Source organism: Sander lucioperca, chromosome 6 (assembly GCF_008315115.2).
Source record: "Sander lucioperca isolate FBNREF2018 chromosome 6, SLUC_FBN_1.2, whole genome shotgun sequence".
Taxonomy (NCBI): Eukaryota; Metazoa; Chordata; class Actinopteri; order Perciformes; family Percidae; genus Sander; species Sander lucioperca.
Window position 1 is genome coordinate 24,505,971 of NC_050178.1, and position 19,500 is coordinate 24,525,470.

The following is a 19,500-nucleotide window of genomic DNA, read 5'->3' on the forward strand; positions in this document are numbered from 1 at the left end:
CTGTTCCATCACAGACTAGTGCTATATTATTGTGGCTAGTCTGATATAACGCGCGGAGTGATACATCTTCTTTTATATAAACGATCTTTGGAGTCAGCCGCTCCGCAGACACGTCGGCTGGGATACTCTGCCTGGAAACACCGCAAACTAATCGGAACCGGCGGCTGACAGAGACGGAAGGGTCTCGTAGGATACGAGGGGGTCGATTAGGTGGGATACAATTAATTTCTGTTCCCGACAGCAGCTCACACACACACAAACACCTCTCTCTCTCTCTCTCTCTCTCTCTCTCTCTCTCTCTCTCTGTGTCTCTCTCTCTCTGTTGTAAACATGTCAGCCCTTTTCTGTCACATAACAGCTATAACAAGAAAACAGTGTGAAGCCTGTGACAGTCAGATAAGGTCAACACGTTAACACTAACATTAAAGGGCTAAAAGTGCTGTTTGTCATTGACAGGCTCAGATTATTATTCTAAGTGGCTGACAACATTATGGAAAGGATCCCCACAGACATAGACCTTTTTTTTGTTTACCTTGAAACAGCCCCGAAATCGCTGTCGCCAAACTCCACCAGACTCCATTTAAAAAAAAACAGTACTTTTATCATCGTAAAACACACTTCATTCAAAGTCGACAGAAAGAAAATAAAACTATCAAAAACCGTCTTGGTTCGTCTTTCCACTGTTTCAACAACCACCACTCTGGTTTGGTTGAAATAAACTCTCAATTCATCCATTTACATGTGGAAATAAGCTGGCTCTATACATGCTAAAAAGTACAGTTTATTTCAATGGAGTCTGGTAGTTTGGCGATAGCGATTTTTGAGCGGTTTCTGGTTAAACAAAAAGGATCTCACTCTTCAACAAAAAGGTCTTTCTCTGTAGGGATCCTTTCCATAATGTTGTCAGACACTTAGAATAATAATCTGAGTCTGTCAGCGGCAAAAACAGAACTTTTAGTGGTCGCTGACTCACGCTGAACATTTGTCCTATAGGGTTATTGGGGATTAATAAAGTATCTATCTATCTATCTATCTCTATCTGTTACATTTCAGTTCACGGCTGCTGGTTACAACGGTTACTGGACTAATTTTAAAGATTTTTGTTTACATTATTCACTTAGACACCAATGCATATGAAAATATGGTCCAGGTTGGAAAAAAACTGAAATTAGCCTACACTTATGCTGCGTTCCAGACACAATTTTTAGCCCGTAAATTACGACTTCAAGTCACGACTTGGTAGCGTTCCAGGCAAAGTCACGACAAACCCTTCTAGCTAGCGGCTACCTAACGGTTGGCGTTAGCTAGCACTAGCTGGTACTAGCGATTTCTAGTCAGCGACATATGTTGGGCTTCATTTAATAAACATAACCTGTAGTAGTACACAATCGTATGTGTATTGTTTTGATTACAATGTGCAGAATTACTTTACGTTGCCTATTTATGTCTATGTCTCACCGTTAATCAGCGGCGTCTGTGCAGCATCAACAGGGGTCGCCATTGTTGTTTATGTGTGTGTGACGTCAAAAACTGTAACTGGGAGTACAACCATCTGGTACCAGTTCACAGGGAGTAAGTTACAGGTTTGACTGCCGTTCCGGGGCACTTTCACCGGTAGAAGGTTGCGAAAACACGGGTTACAGGTTGCCTGGAACGTAGCATTTAATGTACAACCTATTTACAGGAGAGTATTAAAAAGGTAGTTTTGGTGGGGTTGCCCTTCATTAACCAGTCCTTCCAGAAAAAAAGAGTTTTTTTTGTGATTGTTGCGGTCAAAAATTGATTATGCGGCACTTTTTCTTAAAAAATGCGATGGAATATGCGGGATATTTATGCAATTTTATGCAATGAAATTGCGGGAACTTGCAAAAACTGCGGTTTCATCGTGGCTTCATTGCGGGGTTTGCAGCTTTTCGATGATGTTCACGTCGCGTAATTACGTCACTTCATAACGTTCCCATGGCAACAGGGGAAAATGGGTGCTCTTGTGTGAAGTAAATGCAATATATCTATTTTTCAACTTTCTGCTAAGATATATGTGACTTTTTTGAAACGAAAATGCGGGGTTATGAAATCATGCAAGCCCCGCATATTTTGCGCTTAAATCGGCAATTTATGCGACGAAAGTGAGGCGTATTTAAACAAATGCGGCCCCCGCATAAATATGCGGACTTTGGCTGATTATGCATTGAATTATGCGATTGCATAATCGTGTTTTTCTGGAGGGACTGATTAAAGGCTATATGTTTATACCCAGTCCACTTTAAGTTAGAGGCAATTACAGGTTTTCTGTTTCCTCAGCTTTAATGTCTCTAAGATGCCCAGTGACACTAATCAGCTGATAACATGCAGACCCTGATTCAGGGATTCCTTAATGTGGAGGAAGAATAAAGCTTAGGCAAACTCACTCTCACTTTAAGCCAATCGATGTTGCAGATGGACTGCAGGCTAATCAATCTGCTGGTGGGAGATTATTTATCCAATTAGTTCCCTGTGGGTGAACTCTATTCATGCCAAAAGTGTTTAATTTACTGGAGGAAAGAAGAACAAATAAACACACTATTTGGGATAGATAGATAGATAGATAGATAGATAGATACTTTATTGATCCCCAAGGGGAAATTCAAGTTACAGGTTACAGTTGTATGAATTCATGAAGCCTGTAGTCAGTAGTCCCTTAAGGCGCTGACACACCAACCCGATAATTATAATCGGCCGACAGTCTGGCGAGGTCGGTGACTCGAGTCTGTTCGGTGTTTTCCGTGCCGTCGTCAGTCTGTGGAGCCGTCGGCGTTTATTTTGGCCGATTTGACTTGTTGAATCGGCCAGTGGGCAGTCGGACTCAATGACCAATCTGTTTGGTGGAGTGCTAGCCCTTGACTAGCGAATCAGTGCTTCTTCCACAAGAAGAAGAAGTACTAGCCATCGTATTTTCTTCCGTTCAGCGAGTAATGACAACAACGATCCTTCTTGACTACTATCAACACTCTCTGATGAAAACAATGACTGGCGACAGCGTGCTCTGTGTCTACTAGGTCGACAATACAGATTAGCGCCGCCTGCTGTTATGGAGACGTATTACGCCTCGCGCACGCGCAGAACGTACGCTCAAGTCTGTGTCGCTTCGGTGTGTTTTGAGGAACTTTTTTGAGAGACGGGAGCCGACAGATCAGTCCGACTGCCTTTTGACCTGTTGGATGTCCCTTGTGTGTTGCCGTTCTCAAACTCTGTTCGCTTCGGGAAACAACAACAAACTTTGCGCTAGCGAGCTAGGCCTACATGCTGAAAATGTCAAGTTTAGAAGAAGATGTGGATGGTGCAACAAGTCAGGTCTGCTTGGTTCTTTCAGGGAATGATTGTTAAAGATTTACAAAGAATATGTTTAGGGCATTTCCTCTCTAACTGGGAGGTTTTGGGACTGATTGGTGAGATTGCTGTGGACGAAGTACACACGGAGATACACTGGTAAGAGCCAATGAGGTCCAAAATGATTGTGATTGGTTTAAAGAAATGCAAACAACCCAGAGCGTTTCTTTCAACTATCCCAGAATGCATCTGTGGTGTAGTCACAGCGCTGTGGAGACTATGCGAGACTACTCTTCAAACCATGAACATAGTAAAACCTTTCAGCGTGTAGCTCGAAGTTTGTTCTTGTTTCCTGTAGCGATGGGATTTTGAAAATGGCGACACACAGAGAGCGGAAGGGGAGGGACACAGCCTGCTTTATCCTGGAAATGTACTTCCGTTAATCTAGACTATACGTACAGCATAGTCTTGCTTTGCCAGACCTTCCTCTACGGCGCTGCAGAGGAGGGTCTGGTTAGTCCACACAGCATTCCTGGATGGGAGAATATTAAACCAATCACAATCGTCTTGGGCGGTGCCAAGCGCCGGACGGAGCCACGGTGCCTCTGCTAAATAGCCTCGGGAAGGAACTTGTTTTGGTGGAACGTGTGTACGTTGAAAAGTAGTTTTAGTCGTCCAACAGAAAGCTCAGATTGGACAGATAGTCTAGCTAGCTGTCTGGATTATCCCCGAATGGAACGTCCTGGCTATAGACTACATACAGCACAACTCAGAATCAATGAATCGTGCATTTATGTGCACATATTAATGTACTTAATGGGTAAAAATCTTGTGAGATCCTGGTGTTTCTAGAGACAACGGGATCATTGTTGCTTTGTTAAGTGAAAGATTCTGTCAGGCAATTATCCTGGAAATGTACTTCTGTTGATCAGACTATAGGTCGGTTCCAGTGGGAATCAAACTACCAACCCTTATAGCTAATTAAGGCCACAGAAGCAAAGAGGAAAGAAAAGATGAAGAAGTGAATAATGGAGCAGCTGACGTGGGCCCTGCAGCTGCACAGTGCACACTGAGGGACACGTGCAGGTTTTGTGTCAAGTCCTCAGAGAAGCAACGACAGATTCAATTTATTTCCAACCGACGAGGGGCAGCACCGGAGATAAGAAGAGCGCACGAGACAAAACTAAACAATATCTCAAAGAAAGAGAGCGGAGCTATATTTAGCTTTAACTTTCTCTCTGCACAGACAGCTGAGGAGGGGAAGTGAGGCGACGGATTGAGACGCTCCTAAATTTATGAATGAAGATGTGTATAGCTCACACTATCGTGTTAAATGTTACTTGCCTTTGAATGGCTTGGGTCCAATACGTTTTATTTGGAAGGAAAAAGAATTAAAGAAATCAAGATAAGATAAGATAAGCCTTTATGGATCCCCCCCCCCCAAAGGGCTGCAACTACCGATTACTTTCATCGGCGATTAATCTGTCGATTATTTTCTTAATTAATGGATTAGTTGTTTGGTCTCTAAAATGTCAGAAAATGGTGAAAAATGTGGATCAGTGTTTCCCAAAAAGCCCAAGATGACGTCCTCAGATGTCTTGTTTTGTTCACAACTCAAAGATATTCAGTTTGCTGTCAGAAGAGAGAAGAAACTAGAAGATATTCACATTTAACAAGCTGACATCAAAGAAGTTTAAGATTTAAAAAAGTGTCAAAAGCGTCCAAAAAAAGGGAACAAAAAAGCATTTAAAAAAGTGCCCAAAAACAGCGTAAAAAAATATTAAAAAGTATTTTTTTTTAAAACACTGAAATAGCATCAAAAAGTGTTTAAACTAGAACATATTCACATTTAACAACCTGACATCACTTTGTTTCTTAAAAAACTATTCAAAATGATTAATCACTCAAAATAGTCGGTGATTAGAAAAAAGTTGCAGGAGTGCTTCTGGTGTCCTTTTAATCACCGGTGCTCATGGAAGGGAATAAAGTTCACAGAGAGGAGGAAGAGTTATGACCTAAGAAACCCATATCCAGGCACTTCAAGCTTTAGTGCGTAACTTTTTGACATTAATGAACGTCCGTTACTTGTAAGCCGTTGCCAAATGAGTTGCTACAAAGCTAATTAAGACTATCAGCTCCACACTACTCTCTCTGGATTTCTCAGTATGACTATGTTCAGAAGATTGGGGCGTGCGGTGACTTTCCCGCGCAGAAACTCGAGCGAAGATAATGACCTCTTCTGAAGGGTCCATCATGTTGTTTTAATCCTCCGTGTCCTCCTTGGCTACTAGCAACTGCATGGAGGAGGGGGGTGCGTGATCACTGAAGGCTTGTATCATGTGGACGCGCCGACAGTTTTGTTGTCATTACCTAGAATTTCTCCTGGGGGAGACAGAAACTACACACTATAGCTTTAAGGTTGCTTACAAAAAAGTACGATTAATTTCGCAAGACATTTAAAGGTCCACCAACGCGTGTCGGCTTGAGCCTTCCTCGGGTGTAGTAGTCTGGATGTGGGTGTTTTTTCATGACTTTTTTGGTCATAACTCTTCCTCCTATTTGTAATAGTTGTACGATTTTAAGATTTATTAGGACAACATTAATCAACATTTCTGTAAATGCGCCAGTGTTAGCCAGACGGCTAATTTTCAACAGTAGTCCTAGTTACCCAGCATGCATGTCTTTATGGTGGGAGGAAACCGGAGCAACCGGAGGAAACCCACGCAAACACGGGGAGAACCATAGACGTATATAAACTGGACCACCAGATCCCGTGTCTCTGGACGGAGACCAGTGAAGTCTCTTTCCCGGTGATGGCTGAGTGTTACTGAGCAGCCTCCAACTGAGCTTGAAGACGTAGATGTGACGTGAGCAACCTGTCTGAAAGTTGGAAGTCTTCTGGTAGCTGTGCCAAGAGAAATCTCAATCATTCCCAATCTAGCAGAGACGGAGAGCGTAGGTATATGTAAGGAGATAACATAGACACAGGCTAATTATTGATCACTAAAATGCTAGTTAACATTAGTAATTAAACTTAAACAGCTAATGGAAGTCCAAACTGCCTGAGAGCTTCTCCTGTACTATACGGTAATTCCTCTACTATGAGACAGTAAGTCTCGTGGTTATGACCCAATCGTTAGCCTATTTTTTTTAAAAACGTCTGCTACGGAGCCATAACGTGAGGTACAAGGTAATGGAGCCTTTTATACATTGTTGTGTTTCTTTAGAAATAAACAATGGACAAATAGTCTTTAAACTCTTCAGATGTAAAGTTATTCGCTGTCAAAGTGACGTCCAAATGAATGGCAGTCAATGGAATGCTAACGGCAGGGATTGAACTCTGCCCAGATTGGTGATCTAACTTGCTGGGGGCAGAAGTTCCACTGTGCCACCGTGCTGCCTAGTTGGCGATTCTTTTATTAGTTGACAACTTATCGATTGATCGGTTAATCTTTGCAGCTCTAAATATATTACTACTCCAGATCCAAAGTATTTTTAGTCATGATATAAACTCTGCGCCATAGATCCATTCTCTTCCTCTTTATCTTCTATTTTTGACTCACCGCCTGAGCTCGGCTGCCGTTCATTTTTTATGTCCGCCCAGCAGAAGCTCCCCCTCTGATGTTATATTTAGGTCTGGACTAAAGGTTGGGGCCCACAATCAACTTTTATGTGAGAGTTATCACAAGTTATTGGTTCGTCCGGAAACCTGCAGCCGTTACACATTTGCGAGGCAGTTAATCTCTCATTTTTTAAAAGGCACGCTCCCTTCTTTACTGCCATCCATTATTTCCACGGACGTATGGACCATAGACGTAATTTAAAGGGGGGATATAATCAATACTGGCCAGTGCAACCCCCCAATAAACCTTTTAACCTTTTTAATTTCTTTTACATAAATACAGACATTTGCACATGTGCCTATGTTCCCACAGCCCTATGTTCCCACATTTCTACGATTGTTTTCAAAATTAGGCCCTATGTTCCCACATTTCCTTTTTCATAAATTTGTATCAGATATATTTGATCCCCCTTTCTCCCAATTTGGTAGCCAATTACACCCAACCTATTATCCAGTAGCAATGGACGGAAATGTGGTAACATAGGACCTAATTTTAAGAAAAATCTTAGAAATGTGGGAACATAGGACCTAATTTTAAGAAAAATCTTAGAAATGTGGGAATATAGGGCTGTGGGAACATAGGGCTGACCCCCATTTGCGCCATAACTTGATGCAGAAAAGGCACAAATTGTTGCAGAAAAAAATCACCAGAATGCAGAAAATGAAGTGTTTGATGTTCAAAATGGAAATCTGTACTCTCTCCCCCCCCCCCCCAATGTTGAACTCAAAGTTACGCCCTTGGTATGGATACACTGGTTACAATCTCCGTTTGTCACTGTGCTGTGTGAAGACATTCAGCAGCATTTTGTTCCTGTTTGGTACAGAGTCGGCGACAGCTTGTGATGACATTTGTCTTCATTTTCTATACAGTGACAGAACCGTCCACCAGCTTGTGACTCATGTATCTTGGCGACCAAAACTGAAAAACGAATGGAACAAGTCTGCCAATTTGGGCGCCCGGGTAGCTCAGTTGGTAGAGCACTTCTGAGGGTTTCCTGCATGTCTTTCCTCTCTCCCCTCTCAGGCTGTCCTGGTGATTAAAGGCAGAAAATTGAAGGTGCTCTAAGCGATGTTGGGTGATGTCACTTCTTGTTGACGTTCGAATTATTGTCAAACAAAATGGAGACTAGTTCGCCCCTCCCTGCTCCTCATCCCGTCTCCTCCCCCTCCCTTCTGTGCTTCCTGAAACAGTCATGAACGCGCATTGTGGAAGTAGCATACATGCTAACGCTGCTGCGGTGATGGCTCAACCAACTCCTTCTTGTTATTGGCTGGAAGACTGTTATGTTTGGTGGTGCAGGTTGGCGCAGTTTGTTTTTGTCGGCGTTTGTGGAGCCTGGGCTGTCTACAGAGACCGCGTTTTTTTGACAGTGTGTTCAGGGGACAGGCAGCTAGCAGATAGTGAGGAGATGTTTTTTTACAGTGTGTTCAGGGGACAGGCAGCTAGCAGATAGTGAGGAGATGTTTTTTTACAGTGTGTTCAGGGGACAGGCAGCTAGCAGATAGTGAGGAGATGTTTTTTTACAGTGTGTTCAGGGGACAGGCAGCTAGCAGATAGTGAGGAGATGTTTTTTTTTACAGTGTGTTCAGGGGACAGGCAGCTAGCAGATAGTGAGGAGATGTTTTTTTACAGTGTGTTCAGGGGACAGGCAGCTAGCAGATAGTGAGGAGATGTTTTTTTACAGTGTGTTCAGGGGACAGACAGCTAGCAGATAGTGAGGAGATGTTTTTTTACAGTGTGTTCAGGGGACAGGCAGCTAGCAGATAGTGAGGAGATGTTTGCTGTATGTGACAAAAAAATGTTGTAGCCTAAAAAAACGCGTCACATCGCTTAGAGCACCTTTAAAAACAAAACAAAACAAGTTTGCCCATTTCACATATCTCTGCCATTCAAATCCACAGCCATTTGTCTCCCTGGAGGTAATAAAGTGAGTTAGCCTCAATTGGCCTGAAGTTTATACTACGGCGGATAAACACAGACCTCCGAGTACTGGAGACATTCATCTGCATGTAGGGCAGAACAGAAATCTTAAAACTTTCCCTAAAGGTCCGTACACACTGACCAGACGGCCGACCGTTGGCAGAAGAGGCAGTTGGACATATCAGTTGGCTCCCCGAGGTCCAAAAAGTGCCTTGAAACACACCGAAGTGACGCTGTTAATGGAGACGTAATATGTCTCCATAACAGCAGGCGGCGCTACTCTGTATTGTCGCCCAAAAAATGAAAACCAACAGCTGATTGAACTAACGCGTCACGTGGGTCAGGCTGCAGCTTCCGGATTTTGGATTTTTTTCAACCGGCCAATTAATCGCGGCTCATTCAGAATACGATCTCATATTGTACGCAGATAGTTCACCGAAACGTGTTTCTGAAAACATTCAGTCAGTTCAAAGGTCAGTTAAAAAGATTTTCTTCAGATTTTGAGAGGCTTAGTCACGCTCATCCCGCTCGCCATTTCCGGGTGAGTCCGGACTTCCCTGTCTCCAACTGACCACATCTGGTTGGCCAAAATGAAGGCCGACAGCTCCTCCGACGGACAACAGCGACGACACGGAACACAATGAATAGACTGACCTCGCCAGACTGTCCGACGGCCGATTTTCGGCTTTGTGTGTCAGGGCCTTTAAAGTTACCAGCTAACGCTGGCGGTAGCGAGCTAGCTTGGTTAAAGTTTTCAGAACGGATTTAGTTGTAGTCTTGCAATGTGTGACCCTGCAAGATCCCCAGTCATTACATATTATAGGGCCCTATCTTGCACCCGGCGCAGCGCAATGCCCGACGCAGTTGTCTTTGCTAGTTTAAGACCGACGCTGTTGTCAATTTACCGTCCAGCGCCCACGTCATTTAAATAGAAAATGCACATGCGCCCATGTGCGTGCTGGTCGTACAGGGAGGTGTGTTCAGGTGCATTCTGGGCGTAAGTGATCGCGCCATTAACCAACAAAAACCTGGTCTAAAGTCAATAACGCAGCATTTCATTGTTATTTTAACAGCACATTAGTAAAACACGCCTAGGCTCGTGTACAGCGCGCATACTATGCTTGTTACACACACAGGGACGCACAGCAGCACACACACATGCAAAAGATTAAAAATAAAAATATTACGGTGCAGATCCTCCATCATAATAGCAATGCTCCAAGGTCCAAACGCGCCTGGCTTTTAAAGACAATGGGAGATGATCTCTGATTGGTTGATTGCATGTTACGCCCAAAACACACCTCTGATTAATGAAGACACTAAGTACAACCCTTTTGAACCATGCGCCCCGGCGCACGGAGCCCTTTTTTCCGCCGTCAAACTAGCAAAAGTGGATTTGGACACGCCCTAAACGCACCTGCACCAGGCGCTTCACGCCGTGCGCTTAGATTGTTAAAATAGGACCCTATGTCTTTGTCTGTGAAGATTTGCATCTTTTTTTACACGCCACATCTTTGTAAACTGGATGTTTTTCGGGGTTTAAAACTTCAGACAAAATGATAAGTTGGAATCGGGAAGATCCTGATATTTGTCTTCATTTTGCTGTACAGTGAATAAGAAAAAAAATACAATAGATTGAATTAAAACAAGTCATTGGTTGCAGCCCCGTTTGACAATGCTGCTGCTCGGCTGTTTTCATCTTGGTGTTTCCATTTGTCATCGTTTGGTGTAATTTCCCAGCATGCATTAACAGACCACCGGGAAGCGGCTCACCCAGCGATCGTGTAAAGTAAGCAGAGTAACACGATCCCATCAGCTTGAGTTGTGTTTGATTGGATTGGCGTCATGGGCGGATCACTCTGGAAGGATTAGCGATGTCCGAGCTGATAACGTGGGATCTCTCTCTTCCCCCTCTCCATCTGCATCTCTCTCTCTCTCTCTCTCTATCAAAGTCTTTCTATCTTTGCCCACTCGGACTCTCTGCTCTCGATCTCCATTTCATCCCCGATTACACACACACACTGCCCAAATGTAGAGTTTCTTTCAAATCTGAATGCATTCAGTGTCTCTTTTTGAGACAGAAGTCACGCTGAATCTCTGCCTCTGTAGTTTCCACCAGTGAAGCTTTAAGTTCAGGTCTGAGCTGAACTTTTGTCATTTGTTTTGATAGTATTGTCACAAATTCTCTATTACTTATAATAATAACAACGCTGCGTCAAAGAGAACTTCAGAACAAAGACAACTATCTGTAGGTGGGACTTTATTGCCTATTTAAACTGTTAAAACCATTGGATATGTACACACCAACCTGTGTGTTGTTGCTCAGGTGCGACTGTGATGATGGGAGGAGATCAGAGCCATGAAAGAGAGGCTGAGGAGAGAGAAAAAGAGACTGAAAAACATCAAGAATCTGCCCATACTGACAGCTCCGGATCTGCTGCTGCTGAAGGTAAACACTACTCTGTGGTGGAAAGTAACCAAGTACATTTACTCAAGTACTATACTAAAATTTTGACTCCATCTGAGTTCTTTTCTGGGTTTAAAAATGGAAACGCCCACTTAGCCTATATTAAGTAATATTTTGCTTCCACAGAAATCCCAGGAGAGCTGCCCCAGTGCCAGATGGGAAACAGGAAGGTGGACAACATGTGCTTCATGATCTCGTGCACCAACTGGTACTAAAAGGATCATTGTTGAACAGTTTGATGAAACAGAAGATGTTGATGGGACTTCTTGGCCAGACGCTGCATTCATGGAGCCAGCAAAAATCCAAAACCACGCTGTCACTGAAGTCCCATGTGATCACTGCATTGTTTCGCCATTTTATAGGTCAAACTAACAACATATAACATGTTCATTAGTGAGCTTTTGAGGTGGCTGTAGGTAGATTTTGATCACATTAGGTCAGAGTCAGGATAGCTGTTTTCAGTCTTTATGCTAAGCTAAGCTAACCCGATGCTGGCGGTGGCTTCATATTTACAGTACAGACGAGATTGTAATCAAACTTCTCATGTAACTCTTGGCAAGAAAGCAAATAAGTGCATACGTTCAGCCAAATCAATCATTTTGACAGCAGTGACTTAAATAAAGATTTTGTTTTCATCATTTGTGTCTCATTACTTTTAAGTTAGGATAAGTTACATCTTTATTACAACAGTAACAACAGAGATAAAAACAGATACCTACATACTGCATTAGTATTTATTGGCTGCAGTTCGATCGGCAGTGATGGAAACAGGACACCCATGTAGATACTTTAAAAAGAAAGTAACCACCGTAACATTTTCACTGGCCTCCATGCTGCTTTTACTGTTTACAAAGAGTAGCGTATCTCTTCTGACTAATAGCAGGCAGTATGGTGGGGAGTGGGGAGGCAGCGGCCTGCGGCAGAAAGTTGAGACCGACTCAACTTTTAGAGAAACACAACTACACGTCACCCTGCGGTGGCCAATCGTGTGTGTGTGGATCAGACTTGTCTGTGTATTTTGAGGCGGTGTGAGAGTCCCGTACAGGAAACAGGAAACATCACTGCCTCTATCGCTGCCACAAGAAGGTTTTAAATCACTATGAGAGTTAAAAAAATGAAAAAGCAAGCACTGAACTGCCTGGTAGTTTGTGTAACTGCTGACTGTTTCCTCAGTCCCTCTGTCTCTTTTCTGGCTCTCTTTCTCCGTGAAATGGAGCTGTCTTCAAGTGCAGTCGGAAATCTCAAGGTCTATAAATGATCCGACGGAAACTTGAATTATGAAAAATAAAGTCTACTTGTGCCACACTAGGGGGTTAAAAAACACAACAGGACGTCACACAAATGGGACAGTTAATCGCTGGATTGCTTTTTCTGGTCTGATTGTGTCCCAAAGACACGTAATGCAGTGGGGGGTGGGGGTTGTGATGTTAGGCTACTTCATCCATTGACATGTTGATGTTTGGTGTGAGTAGGGTGGGGTACCGAAACCCGGTGCTAATACGGCACCTTGTGCCTTAACAATCGGTACCTACCGGACCGAATAGTAAAGCAGATTTCGGTGCCTCATTTCGGTGCTACTGAAATGCCAGCGCTGCCCTCTGATGCTCCGAAACCGACGTTAGAGGCAACAGAAGTGTGAATGGAAGCAGAGATGGTGCATTGGGACACACGCACACTGTCGAACGAGGGGGGACTTTTATTGAAAGCCTTTGTCGTCATTGTACTTTACAATACAGCGAAATTAGGAGCGCTACTTTACTGGGTGCATACAATAAATACAATAAATAATCCTTACGGGACATATAAAACAGAATAAAAACAGTCAAAGAGCAGTGATCAGATTATGTATTGTAGAATGGAAGTGCAGGAGGTGACAGTGAGTGACTGGGTTTGTCTAACTACATTTGTTTAGGGAAACTATTGCATTTGGGAAGAAACTATTTTTAAATCTGTTGGTGCTGGATTGTATAGACCTATAATTCCTACCAGAGGGTAACAATTGAAACAAGTGGTGGCCAGGATGAGTATTGTCCTTGATGATGTTCTTGGCTTGGTTAGGTCAAACTTATTGAAGAATAGGTTCAGCTAAGTTGCCTTGAACTCTGGGTGCCGGCTTGCTGCATCAGTTTAATTCCGTTACACAACTTGTCAAGAACTCAAATGTTATTTCTCAAAACATGCTCAAAATAAACTAAACTAATCTACTAAAGATAAGGTATTTTGGTATGAAACCACCCATTTTGAATTTTTAACCAAGTATCATTAATATATGGCATTTGCAGCAGAGCAAACCGCTTGAAAATATGTTTTTTTTTTTATAGATTTCCAGACCTCCTGCTTCCATTGACACATATGCTTTAGGAGGCGCGGCTTGTCCGTCCCAATACGGCAGCTGCGAAACTACAGCCAATCAGAGCGCAACATACCTGCTAAATGCATCTTCAGTTGGCCAACAGCCAATAAAAATCAAAAGAAGAAGAAGAAGATACGGGCTGATGGGAAACCAGGGGGAAACAAAACAACTTCCCCTGAGTGAGTTCAGCTACAGGACAGAAAAGTGGAAAACTGAACATTCAACCTGCTGACACTCCAAACACTGAAGGTGAGTTTGACTAAAAACAGTGAAGAAAAAAAAAAAAAAAATATATATATATATATATATATATATATATATATGTACGTGACATTTTTTGCAAAATGTTTTTCAGTTACAAGGCTGTAGTTACTTCTAATGTCTTTTTTTCTCCAAGTTTGTCGCTTTTTTCAAAGTTTCTGTCTCTTTTTTTTCAAAGTTTTTGTCGCTTATTTGATATTTTTTGTCACTTTTGTCGCTCTATTGCTGCCTTCCTTCTTTCTACTGTTTTTTTTTTTCGAAGTTTGTGTTACTATTTTCGACCTATTCTTGCTTTTCCTTCTTTCTACCGTCTTTTTCCAAGTTTTTGTCGTTTAAAAAAAGTTTGTCGCCTTTTCCCATTAGCATTTAAATGTTTTCCAAGTACAAGGCTGTTGTTTAGTAAATCTATCGCTGTATTATTCCTCTTTATATAGACTTTTTTTTCTACCAAAAATTATTCACGCTGGTTAGGGGCTACATGGCTTAAAAAACAAAGGGGGAACATTATTGGAAAAACGCTTGAGAACCACAAACTAATGCTAGCTTGTGTCAGGTCTTTTATTCATGTAATTACATTACATTACATGTCATTTAGCTGATGCTTTTATCCAAAGCGACTTACAATTAAGTGCTTTCAACTGTGAAGGTTCAAACTCCAGACCACAAGTAGTAAGTGCAAATACATTAGCTTTAAATAGGCAAAGCTACAAAGAGACATATGAAAGTGTAGGTTTAAGAATTTTTTTTTTTTTTTATCCGAGGTGTAGTCGAAAGAGATTTTTAGCCTTCGTCGGAAGATGTGTAGGCTTTCGGCCATCCTGATATCGACGGGGAGCTCGTTCCACCATTTGGGAGCCAGGACAGTGAACAGTCGGGATTTCGTTGAGTGATTAGTTCTCCCTCGCTGTGAGGGGGCAGCAAGCAGTTTGGCTGATGCAGAACGAAGTGGGCGGGTTGGGGTATATGGTTTGACCATGTCCTGGATGTAAGCGGGTGCTGATCCGTTCGTGGCCCTGTACGTAAGTACTAGTGTCTTGAAGCGGATGCGGGCCGCAATTGGTAACCAGTGAAGAGAGCGGAGGAGAGGTGTAGTGTGAGAGAACTTGGGGAGGTTGAAGACAAGTCGAGCTGCTGCATTCTGAATGAGCTGCAGGGGTTGGATGGCACATGCAGGCAGGCCAATCAGGAGGGAGTTGCAGTAGTCTAGACGTGAGATGACTAGAGCCTGAACCAGAACCTGAGCCGCCTTCTGCGTTAGAAGGGGACGTATCCTTCTGATGTTATGCAGCATGTATCTACACGATCGGGTGGTTGCAGCAATGTTAGCAGTGAAGGAGAGTTGGTCGTCAAGTGTTACACCCAGGTTTCTAGCAGTCTGGGTGGGGACTACAGAGTTGTCAATTGTTATAGTCAGGTCTTGGGTAGGAGAGCCCTTCCCTGGAAGGAAAAGGAGCTCAGTCTTGTCGAGGTTGAGTTTCAGATGGTGTGTAGACATCCAAGAAGAGATGTCAGTCAGACAGGCCGAGATACGTGCTGCTACCTGAGTTTCAGACTCAGGAAAGGAGAGAATTAGTTGGGTGTCATCTGCGTAACTGATGTAATATATCAGTAAGATGCTGTAAAGAGTGTTGGTCATGTGTGTTAAGCCGCTTTCCGACAGGAGGAATTTTTGCAGTTCCTAGAACATAAAATTCCTAGAACCCTTATTTTCTCATGTTCTGACTGGACCAATTTGGGGATTATTAAGTTCCTCTGGCCACAGTTCCTGTAACTCTTTCAGCTCGTATTTCAGAGCAGGTGGTTAGATGGCTGTGTTATAATAACAAAAGGTCAGTTCCTATGGCCGCTTGACCAGTGTGAATGCAAATAGCAAAACCGGTTTTGGGGGAGAGTAGTTAGTAGAACTGTAACTACTTTGACGGAAAGAGGCTTTAGTGAACTACAGTTCCTTGAGTGGCCACTTTAGGAGAGTCAATCCCAATAGACCCCCGTTGTTAAAAAATCCCAACTTCACAGCAGAAATAAACATGTTTACAGCCTGGTACATCTTTTCAGTTTCTTTAGCTAACTTGCCCCTGTACGGGGGCAAATGTTTTTTGTAACTCAACCATTTAAATTAAATCAAGGCTTAAAGCTGACTATCTACACAAGATAAGATATTTTGGTATAAAAACTTGCATTCTAATTTAACCAAGTATCCTTTATGATAAATACATGTCTGACCTTTGTAGCAAAGGAAACCGCTTAAAATCTGGTTGTAAATGTAGCGATAAATTATTTTAATTGTGCATAAATAAAATAAAACGCCTCTTTCATATGTGAAATGATTTTCCATATAGCTTAGTTTGGCATTTATTTGGCATCTACCAATGCAGCACATAAGTCTGTCTTTTTCTGAGTCTTTATTTATGGTCAGAATGAGTCAGAAGTCCATCCCAAGATGTCGGCGGCACAGACGCATCTTATGTGCGCTGAAGGCGATATCTACGTATATATCTCTGGTGAAGTTTGTGGAAAAGGGAGTGGAGCCATTACTGACTGTACTTTCTGTCTGCTGTGTTTTCAGCTTCACTCGAAGAAAAAATGGCTTCCAGATCAGAGGAGGATCTCTGCTGTCCGGTCTGTCACGATGTCTTTAGAAATCCTGTTTTTCTATCATGTAGCCACAGCTTCTGTAAAGACTGTCTGCAGAGCTGGTGGAGACAGAAACAAGCTTGTGAGTGTCCAGTCTGTATGACAACATCCTCAAATGCAAATCCACCTTGTAACCTGGTGTTAAAGAACCTGTGTGAGGCCTTCTTACTGGAGAGAGATCAGAGAGCTTCAGAGGCTCTCTGCAGTCTGCACTCTGAGAAACTCAAACTCTTCTGTCTGGACCATCAGCAGCCAGTGTGTCTCGTCTGCAGAGATTCAGAAAAACACTCCAACCACAGATTCAGTCCAGTTGATGAAGCTGCACGACAACACAAGAAGGAGCTTCAGGAAACTCTGGAGCCCTTAAAGGAGAAGTTAAAGGGTTTTGAACAAGTTAAAATGAAGTTTGCTCAAACAGCAGAACACATAAAGCTCCAGGCCCGACGCACAGCGATGCAGATTAAGGAGCAGTTTAAGAAGCTTCACCAGTTTCTAGAAGAGGAAGAGGAGGTCAGGTTGGCTGCACGGAGGGAGGAAGAGGAGCAGAAGAGTCAGAGGATGAAGGAGAAGACGGAGGCTCTGAGCAGAGAGATAGCAGCTCTTTCAGACACAGTCAGAGCCACAGAGGAGGAGCTGAGAGCTGAAGACGTCTCATTCCTGATCAACTACAATGCTGCAGCGAAAAGAGTCCAGCAGCGCCCCCTGCTGGATGATCCACAGCTGCTCTCAGGAGCTCTGATAGACGAGGCCAAACACCTGGGCAACCTGAGCTTCAACATCTGGGACAAGATGAAGGACATGGTCTCCTACACTCCTGTGATTCTGGACCCAAACACTGCTCAACCAAAACTCTTCCTGTCTGAAGATCTGACCAGTGTGAGAGGAGGAGAGGAACATCAGCTTCCTGATAATCCAGAGAGGTTTAATAAATACCTCTCTGTCCTGGGCTCTGAGGGGTTTAACTCAGGGACTCACAGCTGGAATGTCAAGGTTGGAGACAGTGCAGCCTGGGTACTGGGTATGTTAGCCGAGTCTGTCCAGAGAAAGGGAGGCCGACTGTCTGGATTATGGAGAATAAAGTTCTATGAAGGTAAATACTCAGCACGGTCATTACCAGATCCATCCACTGATCTCGTAGTGCAGAAGAAGCTCCAGAGGATCAGAGTGACTCTGGACTGGAACAGAGGAAAGCTGTCGTTCTCTGATGCTGATACTGACACACACATACACACCTTCACACACACTTTCACTGAGAGGATGTTTCCATTCATTAACTCTGGGGATAAAGTCCAACTGAAGATATCACCAGTGAAGGTGTGTGTTTGGGTCTTCAGCTGACAGCTGGAGATGTCCCATTCCTGATCAGCTATAAGGCTGCAGTGGAAAGAGTCCAGCAGCGCCCTATGCTGAGTATGCACAGCTTAAGTGAATGTCTATGTCCTCAAGAATGGAAAATAGCTAAAATAATTCCATTGCCTAAAAATGTAAGGTTACCATTCTCGTGGTCAAATAGTCGTCCTATAAGTTTATTGCCTTAGTCCCTCCAGGATTTCGCAATTGTGCCAATTCACGCAAATTCAACCAAACAATTTTGACCAATCACCGCAACTTTTCCTCAAATCTGACCAATAACCGGAGTTTCCCGCGACTTCAACCAATCCCAGCAGTCCCACATGCAATCTGAGAGCCACTGACCAAGCGGGAGTGAGAATGGGTCAAATTCATTTTCTTATTTCTGATATGAAGATGAGACGTGAGTGACTCGAACATCTCATATTTACCAACAAAACGTACAGCAAAAGACCGTGCAAAACATTTCAGACCGTCCTGCCAACCTGTATAAATTTTAACATCAAAACCGGAGATGAGACGTACAGGATGACCTAAATTGAGGACAGCTACGCTCGTTATTGTAAGTGTGCAATGAAGTTAAAGTCCCTAAGTACTTTATCAAACCGTATGAATGTGTGTCCCAGGCCAGGATAGGAAATTAACTAACAATTTAGAGGTCAACAAGCCACTGACACACATGTTCATATTTGATTCATTCAATAAATTATTATTTTTTGTCTTAAATCCACCAGCCATTTCATATTATACCAACATTTGCAGCATCATGAGCCTTTTTGGTAAGGTTACTAGGAGAACTCAGCCCAGAATAGTTTTATTCTCCTCAAAACAAGTTTCCTTTTTATTTTTAAAGAACTATACAAAAAAAAAATTGCAACTTTTTTTGCAACTTTCACTGTCTCCCGCAATTTCATTGCAACAAACATATAAAAGACATCGCAACTTTTATTGCAATTTTTTACAAAAGCTTCTGCGAAATCAGGCATTTCGGGCCGCAACAATCTCAAAAAAAGGCCGTGAAATCCTGGAGGGACTGATTGCCTGTGTTGAGTAAAATTATGGGAAGGATAGTATGTGAGCAGATTATAGAATATTTTTCTTTGAATGATTTAACCACTGATTGTCAACATGCATATAGAAAGGGATACTCAACAGCTACCGCTCTAACTCATATGACTGATGACTGGATGAGAGATATTGAGCAAAAGAAACTAGTAGGTGCTGTTATACTTGATTTTACAGCAGCGTTTGATATCCTTGATCATAATTTACTATTGAAAAAAATTTAATTTTATGGTTTCTCTCAGTCAGCACTGTTATAGATGAAGAGTTATTTAACAATTACTCTTTTTTAATGGTAGCTACTCCGATGTTGGAGCGGTGAGCTGTGGAGTTCCCCAGGGGAGTTGTCTTGGGCCGCTGTTATACACTATTTTCACAAATGATTTATCACTTGTTTTAAATAAGGTCAGCATATCGATGTATGCAGATGATTCAACTATTTATATGTCTTCACCTACATTTCATGAGTTAAACACCACCCTATCACAAGAGTTGCAATCAGTGGTTGAATGTATAAAGAAAAA

General features: G+C 42.7%; 1 protein-coding gene and 2 long non-coding RNA genes across 3 annotated transcripts in view; 2 read left to right on the top strand and 1 right to left on the bottom strand.

Moving 5' to 3' along the window:
* Positions 1–11,956, top strand: LOC116052796. The gene is made up of 3 exons (XR_004105645.2): positions 1–210; positions 11,176–11,298; positions 11,443–11,956. It is a non-coding gene; the product is annotated as an uncharacterized LOC116052796 (long non-coding RNA).
* LOC116052803 overlaps positions 3,584–19,500 on the bottom strand; it is an 18,722-nt gene continuing 2,805 nt past the window's right edge. The window contains exon 3 of the long non-coding RNA XR_004105651.2: positions 3,584–3,593. This is a non-coding gene — a long non-coding RNA (uncharacterized LOC116052803). The remainder of the gene's footprint in view (positions 3,594–19,500) is intronic.
* On the top strand, positions 13,830–17,902 carry LOC116052785 (nuclear factor 7, brain-like). The gene is made up of 2 exons (XM_031303615.1): positions 13,830–13,918; positions 16,497–17,902. Exon 2 carries the CDS (start codon positions 16,514–16,516, stop codon positions 17,900–17,902), a length of 1,389 nt encoding a protein of 462 aa, XP_031159475.1. The 5' UTR covers positions 13,830–13,918; positions 16,497–16,513.

Bases quoted from the DNA above. Each gene is read 5' to 3' on its own strand.
- LOC116052785 (XM_031303615.1), top strand. From the start codon at position 16,514: ATGGCTTCCAGATCAGAGGAGGATCTCTGCTGTCCGGTCTGTCACGAT.